A 25,742-nucleotide genomic window follows, 5' to 3' on the forward strand; every position below is an offset into this window, starting at 1 on the left:
GTAAACAGACGGCGCCAGGATGCTCGTCCCTGGAGCGCCACTAGGCGGCCATCGCCCGGCTCTCCGCAGCCGCCCGGGGGCGGTGAGCTGCTGGCCCGGAGCTCGGGGGCGGAGCTTGGGCCCCAGGTGTGCCGGAAGATCGTTCCCATTGGCCCTGGGCGGCGGGCGGGGTCGGACTGTCCCAGCTCCCGGGAGGGGGAGGACGGCCCTGGACAGCCGGCCGGCGGGGGTTCGCGCCCTACAGATTCTCCTAGGGCGCTGTCACCTAGACGTTCATCCGGCAGTGCACAGTGTTCCCGACGCCCCAAGGCCCCGGCCGCGAGGAGCGGGTCTTCCTCCACTATGGGCCTCTCTTCCTCTCCCCGATCCTAGTGGTCCCCGCCAGTGGGCGGAGCGTGAGGGTCCCGGAAGCCCGCTCCGTGCGCTTCCGGGTCGGGGAGCGCGCGGCGGCGGCGGCGGCGGCGGCGGCGGCGGCGGCGGCGGCGGCGGCGGCGGCGGCGGCGGCGGCGGCGGCGGCGGCGGCGGCGGCGGCGGCGGCGGCGGCCGGGCCTAGTCCTGTCTCGCTCGGGCAGCGGCGGCGAGCGCCTGGGAGCGGCCGGCGCGGCGCAAGGATACTGGGTACGTGCGGAGGCCGCGCCATCCCCGGAGGCCCCGCCGCGCCCCAGCTGTGCGGGCTGCCGCCGGCGCCGCGCGCTTTGTCTGCGGCCTGCCCCGCGGTGCGAGGCCTGCGCCGCGCTGGCCCCGGGCGGGCGGCTGGGTAGCGGCAGGGGCCCCTTGGCCGGCGCGCGGAGGCGTCGCGCCAAAGCCGGGAAGTCCTTCGGCCTGCTTTTGGGTTCCCGGGGTCGCTGGGAGTCCCGACGCCTCTTCCTGTGACACCCCGCCCTCTGCGCTGTCGCCCACCGGCTCGGAGCGCAGTGCGAACCTTTGCAAACTTTTCAGCATCTCCTGGTCGTCACTGCTGCCCTCGGCTTCGAATACGTTTGGGCAGGCCGGGGCGGTGGGTGGGATGGTTTCCTAGCTCTCAGCTCAGGCAGTCTTCGTAGCCGTCTTCCGGGAGTAGGTGTTGTCCTTCCTGTTTTACGGAAGACTGGGTTTGAGCCCAGCGAGGTTAAGTAACTTGCCAACGCCACACAGCAGCCGCAGAGTTTGCAGACTCCTCGTTTCTACAGCAGTGGTGGACTGGACAGCTGAGGCCGAGCTGAGGTTGACTTGGGACCACGCGCATCTTCCCTTTCCCTGGACCATTTGTTTTTTTCCTCCTGTGGGAAGAGCGTCGAATCAGAATAATCTCCTGGCCTGTTCTCTGCACCAGGCAGGTGGCAGAGCCCTGACGGGGCAAGCCCAGCCTTAGTCCTCTCGGCAGCCCTGCAGGGTTGACTCGGTGGCGTGTCCGCGCTGCAAAGGCTTCGGTGGTCCCTCGCTTTTTGACTTCCATTGCATTCTAGTTTCGAGGTCTTGTGGCCTCTGTGGCAGACGGTGAAGACTGAGAAGTTGGCTTGCCAGAGCCCGGCAGTGGGCACTCAGATCCTGGTCCACGCACAGTTGCCAGTTCCCACACCAGAGGCTCTTCTGGTTCCTTAGCAATGGTTGAAATTGTGGGTGCTTTGGGTCCGTGAATTTGAAGAGAAGGGGAAATCCTCATTCTGGTTTAGTTTTCTCCCTAGTCTCCCTAAATCTGGAGGCTGAACAGGAGAGCCACAGAGTGCCGCCAGCTGCTGGGAGGGCCTGTGGGCTGCCCTGCAGAAATGGCCTCCTGGCCCTTGGTCTGGATGTGTGGGCAGATGTAGGGGTGTGTCGGGCAGATGTAGGGATGTGTCGGGCAGGCGTGTGCAATCTAGGGCTGTTGGTGGGGCCATTAGGTCCTAAGCTGGGATCCCCATGAACAAACAGCGTTCGGACTGCATGGTTCCCGACAGAGCAGGGGTGGTGGATGTCCCAAGTGGTCTCTTGGTGTTCACAGGGGTGCTTGCTTGGGAAAGTACTTCAGAAGCCCCCCGGGGCCTATTCCCGGGGTGCTGCCGCAGTTACAGTGGGTCAGTGGTGGTGCAGGAAGGGGTTGCAGCCTCAGGGCACTGGAACTCCCCCCCCACCCTTGGTGGGGACTGTCAGGACGCCTTCTGAGGTCCCCGTGGCAGCTGCGCAGAAGGAGCGCTAGGCCCTCGGGACTGGGTCCCCGAGGCGCAGGCGCTGGTGGAGTCCACCCTCATTGCTGTGCTGGCATTGCTGGCCAGCCCCCATGCCAGGCCCCATTATGGCCTCATTGTCCTATAAAGCAGGCCCTGCCACTGCCCCGTACAGGTGGGCCTCCGTCTCAGTGCGCCAAGGGAGAAGCCAAGGGCGTTTCTTTGTACCTTTGGCTTCTGCGTGCGAAGCACAGGTGGGGATTTGCCTTCGAGCTGCACCGCTGGCTCTGCTGCTCCCTGGCTCTGCAGAGTTTGGATTTGCTGGTGTCCAGGTGCCCCTGCTGGGCTCGTGGCTGAGTGTTCGCCTCCCTCACTGGCTGTTTCTCCAGAGCGGGGGCTGCCGCACTTAGGAGGGGCGTTTTTGGAGCAGGGTCCCAGGATGACGTTGTGGCATCCTGTTGTGGGAACAGTCACAGCTGTGGTTAGAGATCCCCGGGCTCTCTTACCTGACCGCTGCAGGTATGGCGCCCGCGGGAGAGGCACCACGCTCATGGATGGGCCACAGGCTGTGGCCCTGTCACAACTGTCAGTGTGTCTGCAGCGGGGGTCGTGGCCAGAGTGTGGGTGCAGGACAGGTAAGATCCTGCTGCATCGATGAGTCACCAAGCACAGGGGTGCAGACCTCTAGTCAAGTGGGGTTAATGGTTCCACAGAACCCCTCTAAGTTTACTGTCCAGGGAGAAGCGACAAATGTCAGTTGACAATCTCATTAAATGAGACCCAGTGAAGTTGGGTTTTGTACGGGAATTGGGCCCTAGGTCCAATTCTAGCCTTGGCCCCTGCGGGGGCTTGTTCTCTGGGAATGTCGAAGCTGGTGACAGCCCTTCTCCGCTTGCCTACATGTGGGATCTGGGAATGAGAGACCCTCTGGATACTGGGCACGTGCTGGTCTGGCCCACCTTCCCCTGGGGCTTGCTTTGTCTCTCTGCTTTCTGGTCTCTCGTGGGATCTCTTTCCTGTGGCGGAGACTGGGCTTGCGGGGAGCCCGCTGTGCTGCGGGGGGGTGGGGGGTGGGGGCGAGGTTCTTCACTGGGTCTCATTGAGTTACCGAATGACTCCCTGTGAGGGACTGTCCTCTAAATGGGAAATGGGTGACACCGATGAGAAAGAAACCCTTATTGGAGGACCAAAGTTGGAGGCCCTGGTATAGAAAGAGCATTATGTCTTGCTTCATTTGAGGTCATTTATGTCATTCTTCTGTGATGTCCTTGCTGTGGCCTTGCACAATAGGCAGGTCAGGTATCCCTACGTGGAGATCGGGCCCACGAGGGGTGGGCCTCTGCTCCCCGTGTCCCCGCGCTGCTCCTGGGCAGTCTCCGGGATCAGTGATGGCCCGGGGTGTCTTGCGGGGGTGGTCAGGAGCCTCAGCTTGTGCTCATGGCCTCCCAGGGTGGGCAGGGGTGCGGAGGCCAGCTGGCCCGCCTTGGCCAAGGGGGACGTGTCAAGAGTGCAGGGAGAGGGCCCTGTGTGTCACCTGCACCTTTCTGGAGACCATCCCCTGTTGAAAGCCCTTCTTTGCCTAAGTTCCTAATAAGCCATTTCTTGCTGACATCACCAGCTGAGGCTAAACGAGGTTTGCTGTAAACAGATCTGATCGGAGGTCGCTCCGTCGATAAGAATCAGCGTTTCCTTGTGTGCTCGTTCTGTCTTTATCGTAGGGATCGCTTTGTGTGAGTTCTCTCTCCCAGCTCAACCTCCTTGTCTTATAGATGGACACGTGTCACCGGGGATGTGATGTGTAGAGAGTGACTGTCATTCTTTCTGAGCGGGAGCTCTGCAGCCTGGCACAGTTGGGAACTAACTACTTGACTCTGGTTTGTTTCAGAGCTGAACTCCAATGTCCAGCGATGGATGACGACAGCCTGGATGAGTTTGAGGACCAGAGCCCGGGGCCAGATGTGCACCCACAGCTCAGTGCCGCTGCCCTGGCCAGGGACGCCGGTGAGCCCTCCCGCTCCTCCCCTGCCAGAGCCTCGCGCGCACGCCGTGGCCTGCACCTCGCAGAGGGAGCAGGGTTGCCACGTGCTCTCTCTAGGCTGTCAGCTCCTAGAAAAGCTGAGCCCCTGGCTGTTGTCTAGATGTCGTCTCCGTGTTTGATCTCTCTAAAATTGCTTCTGGCTTTTAAATTGCAAGAGTGGCACATGCTTTTGTCTTACTTTTCATGGACGTGATACTGCAACAGAGCGAGAGTGTGCTGCTTCCCCTCCATCTGCCCCCCCTCCCCTCCCCTCCCCTCTCCTCTCCCTCCTCCCTGGCGCCCCTGGCAGCCCGGGGCTGGGGTGTGCATCAGCCTGGGTTGTGACTCTGCCCGGGCCTTGTTTTTGCCTGTGCCGGTCTAGAAGAAAGCAGTGACAGCGACAGTGGGGGTTCTGAGGATGACACGGGCAGTGAGCTCAGTGACAGCTCTGATGGAGAGGACGAGGAGGGGGACCTGGAAGATGGATCTGGTAAGAACGCTGACGTTTGGGCGGCATCCTTGTGACTCCTCTCACTGTGATGGGACAGCTGGTTCTAAAAGGTCCTTAGTGGAATGGTGGTCTTGGGCACATCGGCCTGTGCGGGGTTTGAAAAGTTGGGGCAAAGCTGCTTGGCGCAGTGGGCCCTGGCTGACAGTTCCCTAGGTGAATCCTCCTCTTCAGCCGCGGCAGTGGCTCACTCTTGTTGTCATCCTTCCTTGCGGTTTGGTGACACGGTGTGGTATGTCTCTTTGGTGAGGGCGGGAGATGAAAACGTCTGAGAATGTGCAGCAGCACAAGCTGTGATTTTCCCAGGGACAGCACAAGCAGCCCCCGTGGCCCTCGCGTTCTGACATAGTGAGCACAAGGGCCCCCTGCCCCAGTTCAGGCAGCCTCACCACAGCCTGATGGGGGCCGTGGGCCCGGGGCCAACATCCAGGACGCCGGCAGATCAGGGGCTCTGTCCTGTGGCCCCTCCTCTCACTCTGTTGCCCAGAAGCCTTCCCGTGTGGTCCTCATGTGAACTACGCACTTTTAGGGTGCCCTGCCCTCATCTGTACTGGGGTTGGGGCCCGCTGCCAGTGGCCACACCAGGCTACACCATTGTCTTGTGGGGAGCCGTCTCCAGCGGCCCCTGAGAAGTGGGGGAGGTCCGTGGCTAAGGGCCTTGCACACCTGCTTGTCCTTATCTACGCTCACTCTTGGTGGTCATGGCTCCTCAGAGACTTCAGAGGGTCTGGTGGCCCCCAGGTAGCCAGCTCTGCCTCCCTTCAGTCCTTGAGCCCCTGGAGTATCATAAGAGTCAGGCCCCCTGGCCTCCACCTGCTTCTGCCCCCTTGCCCCTCAGCAAAGCAGAAACACTGAACAAAAAGTGTCACTTGGCTTTGCACTTGCCATCTTCCAAAATTTTCTGAACACCAATCTTACTGCTTTTCTCCTGCTGTGTGACAACTTACCACAAACGTGGCAGCTCGGGACAGCTCGTTCATGATCTTGGTGTCCTGCGGGTTGGCTGTCCAGAGCTGGGTCGATGGCCCTCTGCTCATTCTCCCCCAGCTGACATCGAGAGGTCAGGGGGCTGCAGTTCCCGCGTGAGGCTCAGTGTCCTCGTCCAGGATCACTGCTCGTTGGCAGAGTTCAAGTCCTCGTGGTTCGGGTCCGAAGTCCTTCTTTTGGCCATCGCCTGGCGGGGCCCTAGTGGCCACCCCTCACTTGGCGGCTTCCGCTGGCTGTTTGTCTTTGCTGCCGGGGGCTCGCCTGATGAGGCCGCATCCACCCCGTAACCTCTCTGCCTGGGAGTCGTGGGGCCTGGGCGCTGGTCCTGCCCACTCTCAGAGGGTTAGCTGGGCAAGGCTCAGGGGCAGGTAAGGCAGCCCCTGCTGCCACTCCTCTCACCTGCCTCTGTCCGTGGCACATGCGTCTTTATTTTAGTGGAGTTTGGGGGCAGGGAAGAGAAATACATGCATTATGCCGTGAAGGCATCTACTGCCCCAGCCCTGCTCCGACCTGCAGACGCTCTGGTGGCCAGATTGCCCGGTTAGGGGCCGGTGCACTCCGCATCCTGCAGAAGGACAACCCCGGACCTCTCAGGGAGGACGGTTCGCTCCCACCATGCTGAGGAGGGGCCGGGATGCTGGCCGGGGCTCTCCAGTCCACCGCGGTGGGAGGCGGGCCGGGCCCTGGGTACCCTGCCTCTGCAAGCTTTGACTCAGCTATGGCGGGGGGCTGAGGTGGGGGCTGGAGTGGGTGGCTGCTCAGCGAGAGCCATGTCGTCTTGGCTTGAAGTAGCCGGAGGTGAGGTGCCAGTGCCTGTCACACCTGGCAGGGCTGTGTGAAGGGGTCTGTCCCTTGAGTGTGGGCTTTGGGAATGCGCTTTCCTGCAGGTAGCTGCGGCCGCTGGCTCCCCATGCTTGGTTCATGCGGTCACGTTGCTTCCTCTTCCTCAAGGTTCTGAAGGTTCCGAAGACGACGATGACGTGGACATAATGGCAGACGCTCAGGGGAGGCTGGAGGCCAGCGGCGCCCTGAACTCCGACGACGACTCTGAGAGCTGTCCCATTTGTCTCAACACTTTCAGGGGCCAGGTTGTGGGGACACCGCAGAGCTGTGCCCACTACTTTTGCCTGGACTGTATCGTGGAATGGTCCAAGGTGAGGTGGCTTCTCTCAGGGGTCTTTCCTCCCTCGGGACGGCTTCCTCTGTCTACAGGGACCCAGCCTGCAGCTGGCCTCTAGCTGGCCAGCTCTGCTCTGTGGCGGAAGGGAACCACACGGTTGTCCTGACTCGGATTCCGCTTCGTCTGGTGTCATTGGCTCTTGGGTTGTGGGTGACACACCTTGCATGAGGAAGGTTGTCAGGCCCATGTCCTTTGGAGACCTGTCTGCAGACACGCTGAATGACTTGTCGATTTGTCAGCCCGTGAGTCAGCCAGTCTGCGCCTGCAGCCATCCAGAGGGACAGAGCATGGCAGTCTGCTCAGTGCTGATTTGTGGTGGCCAGCAAGGAAAGGGACTGTCCTGAAAACAGGCGGAGGGCATTTACCAGCAACACACAGCGTATTTCAGCTGAGCTTTAGAAGCGGCCCGCCGCTGCTTACTGCGGAGAGTTCCAAAGACGTAGAGTAGCGCAGGTGAGCAGTGGTCCCTGTGACCCCACCGCCTCCAAGAACGTCACCTCCGCCATCCTGAGCTCTGCCCCCTCCTGTCACTCCACCCGTAACCCTGTCGCTCCACCCGTAACTCCACCTTCACGGACACTGAAGGTCACAGATCTCCACGCTGTCATGTGACCCAGTGAGACTGATAGTGACAGCACAGCCTCTGACACCCAGCCCCATGGTCCTCGTTTTCCCAGATAGCTTAGAAGCACCCAGTCCGCCACCTGTGAACCAGGACGGAGATGTCACTTGTGCCCTCCACATGGCCATATGTCTGCTGGCTGGGGTTTCCTGCGCGATCACTGGGGATTCCTCTGCCTCCGCCACCTCGTTCCTGTCCTGTGCTGGTGGCTCTGCTGCCCGGGTTACATTTAGGTTTAGATCTGGGGCGTGCGAAGAAGGCCCCCTTTAAATTGAGGAACACGGCGGGGTATTTGTTTACTAATGAGCTGTCAGAATGCTGCGCTCGGAGAGATTGCTAGATACAGGTTAACAAAGATTAGAAATTGTAACATTCTCAGAAACAATTCATAAGAAGACGTGTTAGACTTGTAAAGAGATCTTCTAAACAGTTGAGACCAAGTGGAGAAGGACCACTTTCTGAAAGGATCGTCTCATTCCAGAGAGAGGGAGGTGGGGTTGCAGGTTCATCCGAATCGTGGCAGCATCTGGAGCACTTGATGGGCTGTGAAGTGCCTCCTAGACGGAGAGAAAATGCCAAGAATCGCCAGGAAGGGAGGAATCAGCTTTTGGATGTTGAGATTTACAGACTCCAGTGATCACACCGGAATTGCCCGGGATGGGAAACGGGCAGCAGGAGCATGGCACGGGGACTGAAGGAGACGGCGCCCACGGCCAGTGGCAGGCAGTACCTCAGTCACAGACAGGGGGCCCTTCTGTAAGCATATGTGAGATGGGTAAGGGGCTGGCCCCCCACACACAGCGCCACGTGGCTTCCGGGCTGGGAGTGAGATTAGTACCCTAGAGAATGCAGGCGGCTGGGTCAGAGAGCAGGGAAGGGCCTGAACGAGGTGCTCAGCCGGTCGGAGGAGATTGATGAGTGGACAGCAAGTGCAGGGGTGTCAGGGTTCCCAGGACGTGCACGTGCCATCGTGAGGCAGCAGCTCTGCGCAGCTGCTGGGAGCCTCCGGTGGAGGACGGGGCACGCCACGTGTGAGGCGAGGGGTCCCTGGGCTTCTGGGCGGGGGGCCGTGACATGCGCAACCACAAGGGGGCACACTGGTGCCTTGCAAGCCAGCAAAGACGAAAGACCAAGGGCGTCTGCTGGACACGCCAAGCATGCACGTGGCAGCCCTCTTTACCGCCCAAACCAGAAGCAGCACCGGCACAGGCACCCCACGGGGCTGCCTGGGGGGCGAGCCGTGCACAGCCGAAATCCCAGCAGAGCGGGCTGCGGTGCAGGGGGCTTGGGCAGTGGCTGCCCGGGATGTCAGTTTGTCAGAGCTCGTCGGAACACATGCTGAGATGGCGCGGGTTGGTGTATACAGCGCACCAATAAAGGCAGCTCGGAACTAGGACCTCAGGTGCGCCAAAACTGTCAGTGGAGGCGGGGCGAAACGCCTGCCGTGTGTCCGATGCGTGTCCACGCCGTGTCGAGAAACCCTCGTCGCTCACTAGGAAGCAGCAGGTGGCCCCGTGGGACGCTGGCAGAGGGTTCGAGCAGAGGCCCATGGTGGAGCCGTGCCCGGGGCCAGTCACTCCCTCATCCTCGCACCCCCGCCTCTCAGTTTTCTCAGCGCTCGGTAACGTGCCGTGAAGTGCAGACGCTTTTTTTTCCATCCTTTCTCTTCCGTGAGGCGGGTTCCTGTCTCTCTCTCTCACCGCTGTGTCCCTAGTAGCCAGCACAGGGCCTGGCGGCACGGGTGGTCAGCGGCACTTGACTTCCGTTCTGAGTGCGGTGTTGACGGGGCTGGGGCTGTCCAGCATCCTGACGCAGCTCTGGTCTCTTTCAGAACGCCAACTCCTGCCCAGTCGATCGCACCGTGTTTAAATGTATTTGTATCCGAGCCTGCTATGGCGGTAAAATATTGAAGAAGGTAAGTGTAGGCGCGGGCAGTGGAGAAGCCCCCCCCAGGGCTTGGGTTTATGACTGGTGCCTGTGTTGTGGGAAAACACGCTTCGAGAGGTGGATTGGATTTTCTGAAATGAGTGAGTATTGGTCAAATGCTTTTTAGAAATCCTCCAAAACGCCACCTGTAGCCATGCCGGGTCTGCGGGTTCCAGGGGAAGGCAGGTGGGGTGTGGCAGGGTGACATGGACACTGGCAGCTCCTCACGTTCCTGTCCTCTACTCCCACACCCCTCCTCGTGCCAGAGCTGCTGTCTGGAGCCATGGCAGCCATGGGAGGCAAGGTCACGGGTGGCCCGGCCTGGGACAGGAGGCCGGCCTCCTGGGTCCGGGGTTCTCAAAGTGTGTGGCCGCGGTCATGCGCCGGCGTGTTTCTGCTGGAGGCCGGCACCCTCTCCGCTGTGCTCTCGAATCTGCGGGAGGCGGCAGCTTTGGTTCCGTGGATCCAGGCCCCTGTCGCCAGCCCCATGTGCTCTGTTCTCCCCCCAGAGCCTGGGCCTTGGGCAGCTGAGGCCTCTGGCGGGCGGGCACTCTCCACGCAGGCGGTGCTTTTGGAGGTTATGCCCACTAAGCACACGGGCCCCGAGCTCTCCCGGGGCGAAGCCCTGTGGGGAAAAGCTCTGAGTGGCAGCATGCAGGAGGGCCGTGGGCCTCGCCTGGCGTGAAGATGCAGGCAGAGGGGTGTCTCAGGCATGTCGCCTGGGGGCTCCTGGCACAGTGGAGGAAGCGAGCAGTGGATGCCAGTTCCCGGGCTGGGCTCTCAGGTGGCGGGCTGGCAGGAGGTGGGCAGGGGACAGAGGCCACCTGCATCTGCCGAGGGCTTGTCTGTAGAGCTCCACGGGTCGGGCTGAGTGCTGGACGCCTCGTCCTGAGGCCCCTGGGAACACCTGTGACGGGGTTCCCGGTGCACAGCTGTAACTGTCATCCTGTGGAGGTGGTGTTTCTGTGTCTGCTTGATGGTGGCTGCCGGGACATGTGCCTGTGCGCCACCTGCCCCAGTGCCATGGGTTTCAGCTCAAGAGTGGCTGCCTGAGGGCTGCTGCCCGTCGTCACGGTCATGGTGTCTGCGGTGCCGTGTATAGTGCCTGTCCCTGGGCTGTCTCCACTTGGCTCTGCTCCGGAGCCTTTCCATGGGGTTGCTGTGTTTTCTTCTTGGCCGACTGCCCCGGAATGGTCGGGAACGTGAAGTCCATGTGCGCCTGGGGCTCCAGACGTCAGGGCCCGCGGAGCACGGGTGATCTCCGGGAGCTGAGCGGCCTGTTCTCAGTGACCGCACGTCGGGCTGTGTGCTGCCTGGGCTCCGTCTGCCACGTGAACGCGGTGCTGTCTGCCTCCAGATCCCAGTGCAGAACGCCAGAGCTGCCGAGGACGAGGACGAGGACCCCACCTTCTGCGAGGTCTGTGGCCACAGTGACCGGGAGGACCGCTTGCTCCTCTGCGACGGCTGTGATGCTGGGTAAGTGTGAGGTTCTCCCCCCGGGGCTCGAGAAACAGGTGGGCGGTGGTCTCCAGGGCCCAGTCCTGGAGCGCAGGGCTCAGTTTGCGAACTGTCAGAGGGACTTCCTGCAGGGCTTCCGTCCACAGTGACGCCAGGGCCCCTGCTCGGGACGTGTGCCTGTGTGCCACCTGCCCCCAGCGCCGTGGGTTTCGTGACACTGTCGGTACCAGCAGGCCCCATGGGCTCTTTGTCATTGCCGTTTACATTCTCCACCCATTCCCCGAGATGTCGAGGCTGCTTACACGTACGTCACACACGATGACCAAGGGAAATAGGCGAGGAGAACGTGACAGGTCGGATGGGGCCGGGCAGCAGGCCTGGGGCCCAGGATGGGGTGCATGCCGGACCTGCCTTTCTGCCAGGCCAGGCTCTGGAAGTGCGGCCCCCTTGACTGTCTCGTGCCACTCGGGTCCCCCGCATGCCTCCTGTCCAAGCCGCCGCTGGCCACAGGGCCCAGCAGGCCCTGCCACTGTCCCCCTTGTCCCTGCCCCATCTTCCCGGATCCAGGCCCTCTGCCTGGTCAGCCTCTGCCCGGTTTCCTTGCGCATCTGAAGGCTTTTTCTACTATAAAATTGTGGTGACGGGGCTGCGGAAACTGTCCGTTGCAGACTGGCCCAGGCTTGGGTGGCCTCCGCCCTTTGGGCTCACACATTCACAGAATGTCATGTTCCCCTCCGTTGTTGCAAGTCTCCACTTGCAGCCATATTCGCTGACAGTTCTCTCGATCTGGTGATCTTGGCCTGTCAGGATTCCTCAAAGTTGTGTGCTGCTGTGAGTCTGGAGGGCATAGGTGGGGCCTGGTGTCCCGTAGGCCAGAGAGTCCAGTGCAGCACTCTCTGACTGTGGTCTCATGGGGACACAGGGCCCAGGGGTGGCTGAGCGCTCAGAACTCTGCTCACGTGCGAGACGAGTCCATCTCCTTGGGGCTGTGGCCGTGCTGGGCATATGGGGGAAGGGCCTGGAACAGCGGGACGCCGCTGGTGGAGAGGGAGGCCCGGTGCCCGTGTGGCTTTCATCACAGGCCTGGCCTTCACAGCCACCCTGCTCCCCCTGCCCCACCCCTGCTGGACCTCAGCACCCGACTCCTGTGCTTTATGGTGGCCTCAGGCGGCCCATGAGCCTGGCTGAGGCTGTTGCGCTTTTCTCGCAAAGCCTAGTTTTTTCCTTAAGTTTTGCATTGAGCCTATGATTCTTTATTTTTTCCCCTCTTTAATCCCCCCTCCCCACTTTCACCCCTGACCTACGGATGTTGCCGTTTCCCCTTAAGAACTGGATCTCTGAAGGCGGGGCGTCTCCTCCCACACGCTCGCGGCGCGCACCTGGGGTGCAGACCCAGGACCTTCTCTCTGCATGGGAAGCAGACGTGCTGACCACCACTCCATGGAGCCACCTGAGCCTGTGATTCTTAATCCTTTTCATTCTTTACGTCAAGATCTTTTTTTAATTCTAATAACTTTTAACAGCGATTCTGGGGGATTCTGACAATTTCATTAATTTTTTTCCCTGTTGTACAGATATAAATTTATTTTATGTGTTTGAATTACTTAACACATTAAGAAACTCAGGTGCGTAAAATAGATATAATTTGATTTTATGTGTTTGAATTTCTTAACACATTAAGAAACTCAAGTGCGTAAAAATCCTCATGGGTCTGAAACATTAACAACCTCATCTGTTAATTTTTGCTATCTGCTAAATTATCTTATATTTATTCTTTCAACTTAAAAATTATAAATCTAAGTTATTCCATTATTCATTTTATTTTTATTCTTTGGGGGGACTTATTTTATTTTATACATTTTATTTTCTTCGTCCCTCCTCCCACCATTACTCGTTTTAAAACGGAATCACAGGTTGTCTGTAGGTGCACGAATACGCCAGGTGCTTTCACTAATATGTGAAATAAAGGACAGGTTATTTTTGGTTGTTTTTTGATTGGAATCTAACATAAAGGTATTTATTCACCACGGAGACACCTCAAGACCTCATAGACCACATAGCTGTGGCCGTCCACGTTGGGCGGCAGGGCAGTTCTTGGCTGCATGGGAGCTGTGTGTATGACCAGGTAGGGTTGCAGGCACTGTCCCCGCAGGTGTTGGGTGCAGGTGGCTGGGCTGGGCACCTGTCACATGCACTAGTGGCCTCTGCTCGAGCCCTCAGAGCTTGGTGAGAACTTTGGTTCAGCCGTGCGAGAGTCTTGGCAGGGGTGTGAAGCTGCCTCTGAGCTCTTGATTTTGTTCCTGAAACCATAAGGGGGCCTTCTCAGGCTGGCGTTGACTTGGGGTTCGGGGCACTTCTCAGTGCTTGATGCCGGCCTAGGTGGGAGTTGCCGCCGCCCCACCCCCTGTGCCTGTCCCTCGTGGTTCTGGAGTGCGGTCCCAGGAGGGTTCGTGGAGGGAGGCATCGTCCTCTGTCCCACATCTCACTGGACCCTCAGCTGTTACAGCTTTGAGCGGCACGTGGTCATTAAACTAAACCCATTCGGGGCTTGGGCCGCGGGAGTCAGCATCTGGTCGCCGTGGGGTTCACCTGCCCGGGGCTGCCGCGGGTCTTGGGAAGCAGTTTGGAGAGTTCTGGCACATATATCCTGGGCCAGCAGCGGCTCCCTGAAGTGACTTTCCTTGGAGGCTGCGTGGGGGCCGGAATGCACACGGTGGCTGGTGGCGCGTCTGCTTCTCGCAGCCAACACAGCAGCCGCTCAGACCAGGCTGTAGAGGGTCAGGTGCCAGCCTTCTGAACTCTCGGGCTGCAGGGCGGCGGCGCGTGGGGGACAGCCTGGGAGGACCAGCACATACCTCGCCGTGTCTGCGACCGGCCTCCAGGTGAAGGTGGCCTCGAGATGCATGCCGCAATGGGCTGTGGACCCGTGGGGTCACACTGCCGCTGCTCTCGCCCGGTCCCTTCACGTAGGTGCACCGCCTCTGGGGACTCTAGGCACCAGTGGGGCTCCCTTTGGAGCACGGAGCTGCCCAGAAGCCCGCCGTAGAGATCTGTCCGCCCAGAATGCTGGGACGGTAGAAGACCGAGGTCTCAAGCGTGGCAGGCCGGCCTCCGAGCAGGCTAGACCCTGCGTGCGCGCGGGAGCTGCTTGCAGCCTGGGTGGAGGCCAGGCCCGTTCCGCCAAGAGCTCCCGGCTGTAGACGCCCCCTCGCTGTGTCCTCGCAGGCCCTTCCTCCGCTAGGGCGGAGGAGCACGGTGTCCCCTCTGCTGAGAGTCAGGGCCCCACTCATGACCTCATTTAACCTTCCTCACAGCCGATAAGCCCCATCTCCAAATGCGGCCAACCTGCGGAGGTGGGGATACAGTTCGGCCCCCAGCAGCCGTGCTGTGCCCTTGGGTGCATCTGGGCACCTGCTCTGTGGCACGGGCTGCGTCAGTGAGGGGATGGGTCTCATGGGTTGTGTCTCCTGCAGGTACCACATGGAGTGTCTGGAGCCGCCCCTCCGAGAGGTGCCGGTGGATGAGTGGTTCTGTCCGGAGTGTGCCACCCCCAGAGCTGCTGCCAACGCCACAGGTACTGCCCCCCAGGGCAGGGCGCAGCTGAGCAGAGGATCTGGGGTGGCTGGTGACGCGTCTGCGGGGGGATGGTGGGTGGCGGCGGGTCGTGGTGCTCAGGGCTGCCTGTGGGGAGAGCCTGGCAGCCATGCAGCAGCCCAGGCTCTCGTTTCCCCCAAGACGCGGGTCTCGGGAGCGAGGAGGAGGTCTCCCTGCTCTTGGCCGACACCGTGCCCACCGCCAGCCGACTGCGGCCACGCGCGGGGCGGACCCGGGCCATCGCCAGGACGCGGCAGAGCGAGCGTGTCCGAGCCACCGTGAACCGGAACCGCATGTCCACTGCCAGCAGAATCCAGGTGGGGCTCCCTGTTGCTTAGGTCCCGCTCCCCATTCCCTCCAGGGCTATACCCCAGGTGTGGAGTTGACTTGTGGGCTGTGGCAGGATCATGGGTCGGTCAGTGTCCTTTGCGGTTGAGTGTGTGCCTCTGGGGAGGGTCGCTAACTGGAGGATGGGTTGAGAAGGCTAGGGGCACTTGGGTCCTGGTACCTTTGTCACAAATGCCACTCCCACCACCGGCCCTCAGAGCAGAGGCCCGCAGTTCCTCCGGACTCCCTGCGCCTCCATCCTGCGTCCCACTAGCATCCCCCTCGTCCTCCGACTGATCCACCACCTCTTCCCGAGCCCCCCACCCCCACCCCGCCTGGCGTGGGGTCCTCTTTCTGCCTCGCCCTGAACCTGCTTCTTAGTAGGCCTCCCCCATCCCCCACCCCACCTGGGCATGTCCCCTGGCAGCTCTCAGCCGTGGGCCTGTGGGAGGTGAGAGGGTGGTGCTAGCTGCGGGCATCAGCTTCTGTGCTCGGCTCAATGGAGGTGGTCTCGGGTCCCACGAGAGGCCAGATGAGGTGCTGTCTCCCCACTGCGGCTCTGCCCAGGGTTGTCACTGGGAAAGGGTGCTGTGTGACGTCCTGTGGCCACCCTGCTGACCGGTGCCGCCTCTGCTGTTCAGCCCATCCCACAGTACCTGACGTCTTCCCTGCTCGACGAAACCATCGAGGCCGTCGCCTCTGGCCTGAGTACTGCCGTGTACCAGCGCCCCACGACGCCCCGAGCCCCCACCAAGCGGCGAAGGAGAGCAGGTGAGCGGGGCACGGTGGCTTTGGCGCGCGTGTGTCCCTGACAGCAGCAGGCTGGACGCCATGCCCCCGTCAGCTTCCCCCTGGAGCACACACGGCGGGACGCAGTCCTGGAGTGCTCCTTGGACTTTGTGGAGGGGTAGGGTGTTCTCAGCGGTACCCGGGCCTGGCTCCTCTGTGGGGACAGGTGGAAGGACTGACTCGAGTGTCTGCCTCGTGCTTTCGGGTGGCCTAGCCCTTTTCTGTGCTCATTCTGGTAATTTCGTCCCAGTTAAGTCCCATTCTTCCCCGGGGCAGGGCCTTGCCACAGTGTTTGCCTCCCGCTCCGTGTCAGTTTTGTCCCAATGTCACGTTGTTGATGGTCTGTGGTTCGGTTCCGATTTCTGCCCCCTCATTTGTTTATTCGTTTTGTTCCGTGAGTCACGATCGGGGCTCCTAACCTGCTGCATTGAGACACCCACGGTCTGGGTTGCGTCCACTCTGATTGGACAGACGTGCCTGACGCCCCCCCAGTCCTGCCTCCCGGCCATGCCCTGGTCCCATGGGCGATCCGGGCTGCACTGTCCTCTATGTCACCAGGTCAGCTGTGCATGTTGTCGACCCCGCGCCCCCGAGTGTGCTCAGGCCAGCTGCTCAGCACGCAGCTTGGGGTCTGTGGGGTCCGCTTCTGCCTGCGTGCCGAGGAGCAGGCCCTGTGGGAGCGCCCCACGGCCTGTGTCCCCTCTCAGGCCACTAAAAATCGAGGGGCCGTGAAGGCTCTTGTACCAGTCTGTCGTGGGCACGTGTTTTCATTTCTCAGCCTAGCGTGCAATGGGCCGTGTCCGAGTCACACCCTGTCACAGCCTGAGCCCGACGTGCTCCACATCTGGCCAGCACTTGGGAAGGTCAGCGTTTGTCCTCGCCACACCAGGGGCATGTGCTGGGTCTCGAGTCGAGGTCTGTTGGGCCCTGTGTCCCCCACCACTGGTGCCATGACAGCCTTGTTGCTTTTGGACGTGCCGAGTGTGTGCAGGCAGCCTGTCCTCGCACGGCCCCAGGACCAGCGGGGACGCGGGCACACCCGAGCTCCGCAGTGTTGTCTGCGGGTCAGAGCTCGGGGCTGCCCCCTCCACTCACACCGATCCTTGACTTAAAATCCAGGGTTACGGGCCTTTTACTTCTGATGTCTCACATCTGCACGCCCTTGTCACGTGTCAGACACCCCCTTCCCGGCACTCACACGTGTGGAGGCTCATCTGTCCCCCCCATCACGCAAGGGCAGGCTGAGTGAAAACCGCAAACTGCTTCTAATTCTATGTGGTTAGAACAGGATTGAAGATTTTTTTCCCTTTCACCCTAACTGGTACCCAGCTAAAGATGTGACAGGTAGACAGGTTACCAGTGATAACAGATCATTTCTGAGCTTGTCGCTTCACCAGCGAAACCCTTACAGATCTGGACCAGCCTTGGGCCTGTGGATAGGGAGGCCGGAGCCCCCGCCCAGGCGCCTGTCCTGCCTTGGTTCTTGGCCAGTGTCGCCTCATCTCCACTGCCGCCCACATTATTTTGAAGCAAATCTTTCTTATCCTCATCTTTTTTTCCATAAACGTTTTGCTATATGTCCCTGAAAGAGGGACTGTTCGTTTTTAACTTAATCACATACCATTGTCACGCCTGAGGATGCGAGCTCCTTCCCGCCACGCGACAGCAGTCAGTGCTGAAAGTTCTGATGGTGTCATAAATGTCATAGAATTTTAAAAAAATGGTTTCTTTGAATCCAGAACCAAGTAAGATCCGTGTTGGATGGTGGCCGTGCCCGGTAAGTGTGTGTGTCCTCTGGGTCATGGAGTCTTCTATCCTGAGCGTCCCCCTGGTCAGCCCTGCCCAGGCACCGTCAGCTCTGAGCTGCTCACCCCGCCCACCTACAGCCTGGTGCTTGGAGCTTCGCAGTCCAGCAAGCGCAAGGCTTTGCAGGCTGCCTGGGGGTGGGCGTCTGTCGGCCTGCGTGTGCCGCGGTGCTCCAGGGCACAGGCCGATGCACTGGGATGGCGAGGGGAGGCTGACCTGCACCAGCTGCTGCCCAGTCGTGTGGCTTTTAGAGACGAGGCTTTCCACGCCTGCTGTCGGTAGTGACCAGAGCGGGGACCATCCAGGTTTTCAGCGCTGTGAGCGCACGGGTTTGAGTGTGCGGCGTGCAGCGCGGGTCCGGTCCATTCTGGGTTCCTGGCGCCCCCTCCTCTGTGCCGAGGTTCCTGTGCACCTCTAAGAGGCGCTGGCGCGTTGGCGTGTTTGACCCCGGGGCCACCTGGCCTGCCCCACGCAGCATCCCCATGGTGACTGGTTGGGACTGGACTCTGGGCACCTCAGCAGGTTCGTCTCATGAATGCACATGGAAACCACGAGTTTTCACGTCTCTCGGGAGAGCTCTTCTCCGGCTAGACCCCGAAGTGCGCACAGCCGGCGGCGTGTGTCATCGTACCCTTGGTCGTCGAGATTTGTTTCTTCTAGTTAATGTCGTGTCATGAGTCTGTAAAGCGTGTATCGGTTTTTAGTCAGAGCTGCAAACCGCAGTGGACCCCGGAGTCTTGTCGCCCTTGCCCCGTGTCCGCCCCGCCCCTCTGGGTTCTAGTGTGCGTGTCCATTAAGACCCCTGGCCCGTCTGTGGTCGTCCCCACGCCACAGCGGTGTGCGGGCGCACGGGGAAGCGCTGACCGCCCGCGTCCTCTCTGCAGGAAGACGGAAGCGAGCGGCAGGGAGGAAGAAAGTGCAGCGCAGACCGTCTCTGAGGAGCAAAGGCTCCGGGACAAGGTCCAGGCGGCGCCAGGGCCGTGCCAAGAAGAGGAAGGGGCGAACGCCAAAGGTAGCGGTCACACGGCCAGCTCGCGTCCGCGGTGCGGTGGGGCTGGGGTCCCCCAGGTTGGACCTGGGCTGACACAAGGTGTTTCCCAGGGTCCTTTGGGGCCTGGCATCCTGAGGGGTGGTGCGAGAGGCCTGAAACCCAAGGGCTGGGCCAGGCCACCAGCTTGTCAGGGAGGCTCGCTGACTGTCACCTGGGGTATGGGAGTTGCCGGCGTGAGTCTAGAGGGAGATGCCAGCGCGGGAGTCCTGGCCGAGGTGGCTGTGGCGAGGGGTGGCCGCACGGCCCTTTTCTCAAGTGCTTCCTCCTCACTCTGGGTCCTGGACCGGACGTTTGAGACGTTTAATCCATAGAACGTAAAGGGCTGAACTGCAGCTGTTGTCCAGGTGTGTCCCATGTTCTACGTGGATTATACTAACGTTGCCCAATCCGTATGAATTCACGGAGCGTGGGCGTGTGTGGAAAAATGTTTTAGTTTTAAGTGGAAGAACAGAACACGGGGCTTTTCACCCAGACCCTCCTGCAGTGAGTCAAAGCCAGAGCTGCAGCCGCACGTGGGCACTGGCCCCGGCCTCACCAGGACAGTCCTGGGACCCCTGCCCGAGCAGGGGCGTGGGGGCTGTGCCAGGGACGCTGTCCCCACGACATCTGCTCTTCAGGTGGTCGCTAAAACACGGCTGCTGAGGCAGTTACCAGGTGGTCGGTTTCTCCCCTCTTCCAGGAATTTTTGCTCAAAACCAAACACTGCCTGATGACAGCAGCACGCAGAGGCCCACAGCTTCTTTGGGGGTGCACCGCTGTTTGGGGTGCACTGTTGGCTCTGCGGCTGGCGCAGCCCGCAAAGTGCTGTGCTGAGCGTCGTGGGGCCCAGCAGCTTTGGTTTAGCGTCGATCCAGCTGGTGTCGGGTGCTGCTAGTTCACACCCCAAATGGCTTTTCTAGAACCTTCAGATTTCAGTCTCCCTGGTCAGTTACTCTTTTTCTTTGTTGCTGCGGTTCAGAATGAAGTCACAGCTCGTTGTCGCATTGCAAGGACGCTGGGCCTGCGGAGGCCTGTCCGTGGGGCCTGCATCCCATCGGTATACAAGCCTGCAGACCCCTCCCTGGGGCTGCTGCGTGCGGATATCGGGGCCGCCTCTCTCTCTCTGTTTGGAGACCCCTACGAGCTGGACCCCTTCGACAGGTGACTGCGGGGGGACAGTCCTGTGCAGGCACCATCTGTATTCGGACAGCCAGGTGTCATCTTCCTCTGCTCTTAGTGTGGGCGGTGGGCGTGGTTAAACCTCAGCACTCCCGTTTCTAAAAGGAGGGTGGCGATTCTGCCTGGGCATCATCCGCAGTCACGTGCCGTGTAGTAAGGATCGTACACGCTCATCCTCTCACCCGGAGCGTCTGACTCACGCATCTGCCCCCACCCCGTCCCCGCTCAGAGGCTTGGCCAGCCACCCAAGCAGACGTGCCCGGTCCTGTGTGCGGTGTCCAGTCCTGGGCGCTGCCACGTGGGACAGTGTTTAGCCCATCCTGGCTGGACACTGAGCAGGGGCCGGGAGATGTCCCTCTGGTCTTGAGTGTGGGTCACCTGTTCTTCTTGGCCTGTGTCCTCCCTCCAGCAGCGAAGAGCCAGCTGCAAACCCAGCTTCCCCTCTGAGCGCCAAGAGGAGGGCGCTGTCCCGGTCGGCCCTGCGGTCCCACCGGCCTGTGGCCCGGCCCGTCTCCATGGGACTGTCCAGGTACATCTGGGGGGCCTAGGGCAGCGGGGCCAGTGGTCCTGGGTGGGGCGCTACCTTGGTCTGGCATCCTGCCTCCCAGACACAGAGACCCTTCTGGCCCCTCCCCTTGGCTTCTTGATCAGGAAGTGCCACGGCCAGTCTTGACCCAAGGGCTCGGGGATGACGCCGCAGGCCGCAGCTCCTTGGGCCACCTGCGTGCCTGCCCCTCGCCAAGCGCATCCATGGGGGAGGGGCTGGCCGGCAGCCAGGCTCCTGTGCTGCTTTTGGCTGGTGCTTTTCTGATGTTTGAGCCCTCGGGGAATAAAAGACAGCAAACCAGCAACACTGATAGAGACTGCCAGCACCCGCCCCACGACGGCAGCACCCTGTACAGCCTGTTTTCCTTCAGTCGTGGCTGCTGGGGGGCTCACTCCTCCCTTCTGAGGGCTGGAGGACAGCCTGCTCTCAGCACGGCAGCCAGGACCGGGGGGCTGTGGGGGCTGCGGGGGCCGCATTGCAGGGCCTGCTCTGCACCTGCAGGAGAAATGTCCCCGCCGTGGCGCCAGAGCCGGAGATGGACACAGCCCCCGTGCCCGACCTGCTAGGCAGCATCCTGTCTGGCCAGAGCCTCCTGCTGATGGACAGCGCCGACGTCACCATCCACCGGGACGGCTCGCTCAGCGCCAAGCGGGCAGGTGAGGCAGCTCTGCACGGCTGGCCCAGCCCGCCGCCTCGCCCCGCTCCCTCCACACTCGTGGAAGCGCGACTCCCCAGAAACCAGTGTGCACCCTGGTTCCTCAGCACCGGCTTCTGAGTGTGGGCTGAGCGCTGAGGTGCTGAGGGCGTCTCCGCTCACTGAGGGTATGGGGGCGGGGGGACATTTGGCTCCGCCGATTTTCCTCCACTTCCTGCGCACGGCACATGATTCAGGTGACGGCCGTCTCCAGCCCGCGGCCCCTCCTTGGCCGTCATGTGGCTGGCCTGTGTTCTCACCGCCACGGGAGCCAGCCGCCGGGCATTCCCCCTCTGATCTGGGCCCTGGCAGGCTGTCTAAGGGACAGGGCCACAGTGGACAGGGCACGGCACCTCCCATCCCGCCCCCTTTGACGCGTCTGTGTGGTTTGGGCACGTCGTGGTCCACAAGTGGCGTAGAGGTGAGGCCGAAGGGCGGCCCCTGCAGCGCCACTGCAGCCGCGAGCCTGTCCGAATGGAGGTCCATGTGGCACCGCCACCCCTGGCTTGGAGCATCCAGTTCAGGGAGCAAACTGGGAGAGTTTAAAACACACAGCTTAAAGAACGGTCATTTTCATAAAGGTTAAACAAATGGTTGAATTTCCTAACGGGACCTCTTTGCCTTTGTCTTTCAGCACCGGTTTCTTTTCAGAGAAACTCAGCGGGTCCGTGTCCCGGGGGAGAAGGCCGTGGGCCTGGGGATGGCCTGCGGCCTGGAGCGCCACACTCGGGGTGCTCGGGAAGCCTAGGTTCGTGCTGTCAGGGCAGGCCCGCCCCTTCCTGCGTCCCTGCGCTCACAGGGGGTGCTGCGGTAAGGCCAGAGTCCTCAGTGGCCCCTCGGTCCAGCCAGGCTCAGAATGCGTCGCATGCGAGCAGTCCCGGCTCCAAACGACATGACAGCCCCCAGTTTAATGGTGACAGCAAGCAAGCTCTGCCTCTTAGATTTGCATCTAAGACCTCAAATAGTAACTTGCCATCTAAGAGTGCTGGACTGGGACAGGCCCCCAGACCAGCTCCCAGGAGAACTGACATCTGTGAGTTACCCAGGATACCAAAGATCAGAAGGGACGACGGAGGCAGTAGACAGGAGGGCCCGGCCCCGGCCCCGGCCCCGGCCAGTGGGCAGCAGGTCAGCATCCCCAGCTCGTGCATTAGCCGGCTCACGGGCCGAGAGGGCCCCGGGCAGCCCGGCCTTGGCACCCGGGCCGACGGCGAGCCCCGTGGCAGGGCCTCGCAGGAGCCCGGCGTACACTCAGGGAGTGGTGCCCAGCCCCCTGGCCCGCTAGGACCCTCGAGGGCGAAGGGCAGTGGCACGAGCTTCCAGAGCTTCCGGATCAACATTCCCGGGAGCGCGGCGCACGCCAGCAGACTGCCCCCCCCCGGCTTCTGCGACACCTTCCGGCCCGTGGACAGCAAGGTGCCGAGGAAGGACAGCACCTCGGCCCTGTTCTCCCTCAGGAAGGCCAAGCAGCTCGAGAGCGAGATCTACGACCCCTTTGACCCCACGGGCTCCGACTCCAGTTCCGCCAGCAGCCCCGAGCGCCTGGGCTCTGGCCTCCTGCCATCAGAGATCACGCGCACCATCTCCGTGGACAGCCCCAGGGCCGCGCCTCTGCAGGCTGTGCGCCGTGTCACCTCCTACACTGTGGAGGCGGGCTCTTCGGAGGAGCCTGGGTCCCCTCACGGGCCTTCCTTAGATGTGCTCAACCTCCCGGGCGAAGAAGGGCCCCCCGAGGGCCAGGGCCCAGCAGCCCGGGCACAAAGGCTGTCCCCACCGGGGCCCTGGGAGGACGAGGACCCACCACTCCACAGCTCCTTCTTTGGTGCTGAGGAACGGACAGTGACCTGCGTGACGGGGACGGAACCAGATGTCCCGCCGCCTGCGCCACCCACCCACAGGGTGGTGGAGTTGCGGGCCCAGCCCCGCTCCCGCTCCCGCTCCCGCTCCACATCCAGCTCCCGCGGCAGGAAGGAGGCCAGGAGGAAGCAGGCCCCTGCCAGGGAGCCCAGGAGGACACGCTCAGGCACCCGCTCCGGCTCCCGCTCCGGGGATGGGAGCTCGGGGTCAGTGTCGCCACAGGTGGGTGAGGATCACACCAGGAGGCAGCAGCCCAAGGCCAGGAGCCGGAGGTCTTCCAGTGAATGCTCCAGCAGCCACGAGCGAGCCAGGCGGAAGAAGGCCAAGGACAAGGGCAGGGAGAGGAGCAGGGGTTTCCGGGGCCCCGGCCGGCGCAGGTCCCGCTCTCGGTCTGGCAGCCCAGGCAGTTCCTCCCATGAGCACCGTGACAGCAGGCGGAGGAGGCGACGGCGGTCAGGGTCCAGGACTTGGGGGCGGGGGTGCTCTCCGCCCAGCAGCCTGGACAGGGCCTGGCGGCCCCACCACCCTAGGGAGAGGAGCCGAGAGCGGCCACGAGACAGACGGGGCTCCCGTGAGAGGAGGAAGCACAGGTCCCGGTCACCCAGGTCTCCGAGCGCGGAGCACAGGTCCCGCGAGCACCGGCGGCCTCGTTCCCGTGAGAAACGGCCCCGGCCCCGCTCCCGCTCCCCGGAGAGGAAGCCTCCAGTGAAGGGGGCTTCCCCAGCACCCCCTCCCCAGGAAGAGCCGCAGCCGTACAGCGAGCCCCCCGCCCAGCCGCCGGCCTTGGCAGGAGCCAGTGCCTCAGCAGCAGGGGCCAAGGCCGAGGTCCTCCCAAGGGCCACTGCTGTCCCAGAGGTGCCAGTTGGGTGTCTGCCCGAGGACCTGGATTACGGGGATTCCGTCGAGGCGGGACATGTCTTTGAAGACTTTTCGGGGGAAGGCATTTTCATGCAGCTGGATGACATGAGCTCCCCACCCTCCCCAGAGAGCACGGACTCCTCCCCAGAGCGAGCCTTCCCCCTCAACCCTGCTGTCCCTGCCACCGGCCAGCACCAGGACACCAGCCTGGCCATGGCTGTCATCAGAAGGGAGGTGTCGCTGATGCACGGTGAAGATGCCATGCAGCCCTTGCCCTGGGCCGAGGGTCCCCAAGAGCTGCTCTTGTTGCAGCGGGATTCGGCCAGGGCCGCTGCGGTGCCTGGCACGCTGGGAGGCCTGGCCGTGGGGCAGGAAGAGGCCCCCCCTCAGACCCCTGTGCTGCGGGCCAAGGCCTCGGTGAAGAGAGTGACCTGGAACCTGGAGGAGGCGGCGGGCGGCGCCCTGGCCGAGGACAGAGGCCAGCGTGAGTAGGGTGCTCCTGGGCGTGCCGGGGTGGCTGGGCAGCGTGCCGGGCAGCACACGGGCCGTCTCCGCCACAGCAGAGGTGCAGGGCTGATCAAGGAGGTGGCTGCAGCCCAGCCTGTGTTCCTTGCTGCTGGGATGCTTCTCTGGAATTTTCCAGCCAAGAAGCAGCCTTTCGGCTGAGATAGCCACAGAGCACCCACTCCCCTGTGTTGGCCCTCAGGGATGCCACTTCACAGGCCACAGCAGCCCCAGGAAGAGGCCTGGGAAACTGAAGACAAGGGCCTTGTGGCGGCCCCCCAGCAGGCGCCCCTCCCGGAGCCGCCTCCCCATGGTCACCTGCTTCCAGAGCCTGGCTTCCTAGACGCTGATGCCACTCAGGTGGGTACCTGTGCTGGAGGCCTTGCACCCGGCCACTCGGGCTGCGTGCGGCTCGGGTAGAGGGCGTCACGCTGCCCCCTTCCTGCCCGGGTTCTCGGTGCTCCGGGAGGGGATGGGGTGCGCTGTGGCTTTGGAGCTGCCCTTAGCGGGCTGCTTTCTCACCCAGGTGTATAGCCCCAACCTGCTTCCTGCTCCGGCCCTGCCCTTGAGCATCCCGCCCTACGCACCGGTCAGCCAGCCCACGGTCCAGTTCATCCTGCAGGGCAGTCTGCCCCTGGCGGGCTGCGGGGTGGCACAGAGCCCGGCCCCAGTGCCCAGCATCCTGACCACAGCCTCAGAGCCTGCTGGCCATGCCGCTGCCACCAACAACTCAGAGGAGAGGATGGCCACTCCCCGGCCAGCCGCGGAGAAGGCCAAGAATGAGGAGGTGAGTCTTGCTCCTGCATCAGGGCGGCTGGGCTGGATGCGCGGCACTCACACACGTGTGCTCACTCCTAGTACATGAAGAAGCTGCACGTGCAGGAGCGGGCGGTGGAGGAGGTGAAGCTGGCCATTAAGCCCTTCTACCAGAGGAGAGAAGTGACTAAGGACGAGTACAAAGACATCCTCCGCAAGGCCGTGCAGAAGGTGAGCGGGGCCGGGTGTGTCTAAGCTATGTCTCACTGACACATCCCCGGGTGTCTGAGCGCAGAGGAAGGCGCCTAGGAAGAGTGGGAGGGAGGGCGTTGGGAGGTCAGGATAGCGTCCTCGGTACTTGTGAAACAGGCACGTGTAGCAACGAGGAAGGTGAGACCTCGAGAGACGTCTTTGGTCATATTGGTGGGACTCTTAGCAGCCCTGGGAGGTGGACTGTGACCGCTAGATGTCTGGGCTGTGACAGGACCTCTGAGTGATTGTGCCCCCCATCCCTCCAGATCTGCCACAGCAAGAGCGGAGAGATCAACCCTGTGAAGGTGGGCAACCTGGTGAAGGCGTACGTGGACAAGTACAGGCACATGCGCCGGCACCGGAGGCCGGAGGCCAGCGAGGAGCCCGCCGCCCAGGGCGCGGAGGGCTGAGGCTGCAGCTGCACGATGCCTCAGGGGCTGGTGCCCCGGCGGAGCCCTTCTGTTGGGAGTGGCAGAAGCAGCAAACTCTGGGGACAGCCAGCCCTCCTGTTTTCAGGGTTCCTGTGATCACACGTGGGTCTATGCACCTGTTCTGTTCACAGTTTAAACTGGACTCTTTTATATTATAGATACACTGTTTCATTGTGTTCTAATTTATCAAAAATGGACTATCTTTAGAAATTTCTTGATTGACTCAGTACTTGAGAGGTGAGAGCCCTCACTGGTCAGGAGGGGCCTCACCTCCTTTGCTCCTCATGTCTGCATGTG

At 61.9% G+C, this 25,742-nt stretch overlaps 1 protein-coding gene across 6 annotated transcripts; it reads left to right on the forward strand.

Moving 5' to 3' along the window:
• Nucleotides 1-494: 494 nt before the first annotated feature.
• PHRF1 (PHD and ring finger domains 1) lies at nt 495-25,656 on the forward strand. Of its 6 annotated transcripts, none has more exons than XM_039840427.1 (18): nt 495-618; nt 4,009-4,124; nt 4,523-4,630; nt 6,587-6,789; nt 9,269-9,352; nt 10,721-10,839; nt 14,295-14,395; nt 14,557-14,732; nt 15,384-15,513; nt 18,222-18,349; nt 19,347-19,528; nt 19,956-20,075; nt 20,595-20,749; nt 21,422-23,986; nt 24,209-24,366; nt 24,533-24,793; nt 24,865-24,993; nt 25,281-25,656. In XM_039840427.1, the coding sequence occupies exons 2-18, from the start codon at nt 4,031-4,033 to the stop codon at nt 25,422-25,424; spliced, it is 4,857 nt and encodes a 1,618-aa protein (XP_039696361.1). In that variant the 5' UTR covers nt 495-618; nt 4,009-4,030; the 3' UTR covers nt 25,425-25,656. The 6 variants fall into 6 exon arrangements, with proteins under 6 accessions (XP_039696361.1, XP_039696362.1, XP_039696363.1 ...); XM_039840428.1 differs by having other exon boundaries at nt 19,959-20,075; XM_039840429.1 differs by having other exon boundaries at nt 4,526-4,630.
• The last annotated feature ends 86 nt before the right edge of the window (nt 25,657-25,742 follow it).

The sequence above is a fragment of the Pteropus medius genome, unplaced genomic scaffold, assembly GCF_902729225.1.
Source record: "Pteropus medius unplaced genomic scaffold, Ma_sr-lr_union100, whole genome shotgun sequence".
In the NCBI taxonomy this organism is placed as follows: domain Eukaryota; kingdom Metazoa; phylum Chordata; class Mammalia; order Chiroptera; family Pteropodidae; genus Pteropus; species Pteropus medius.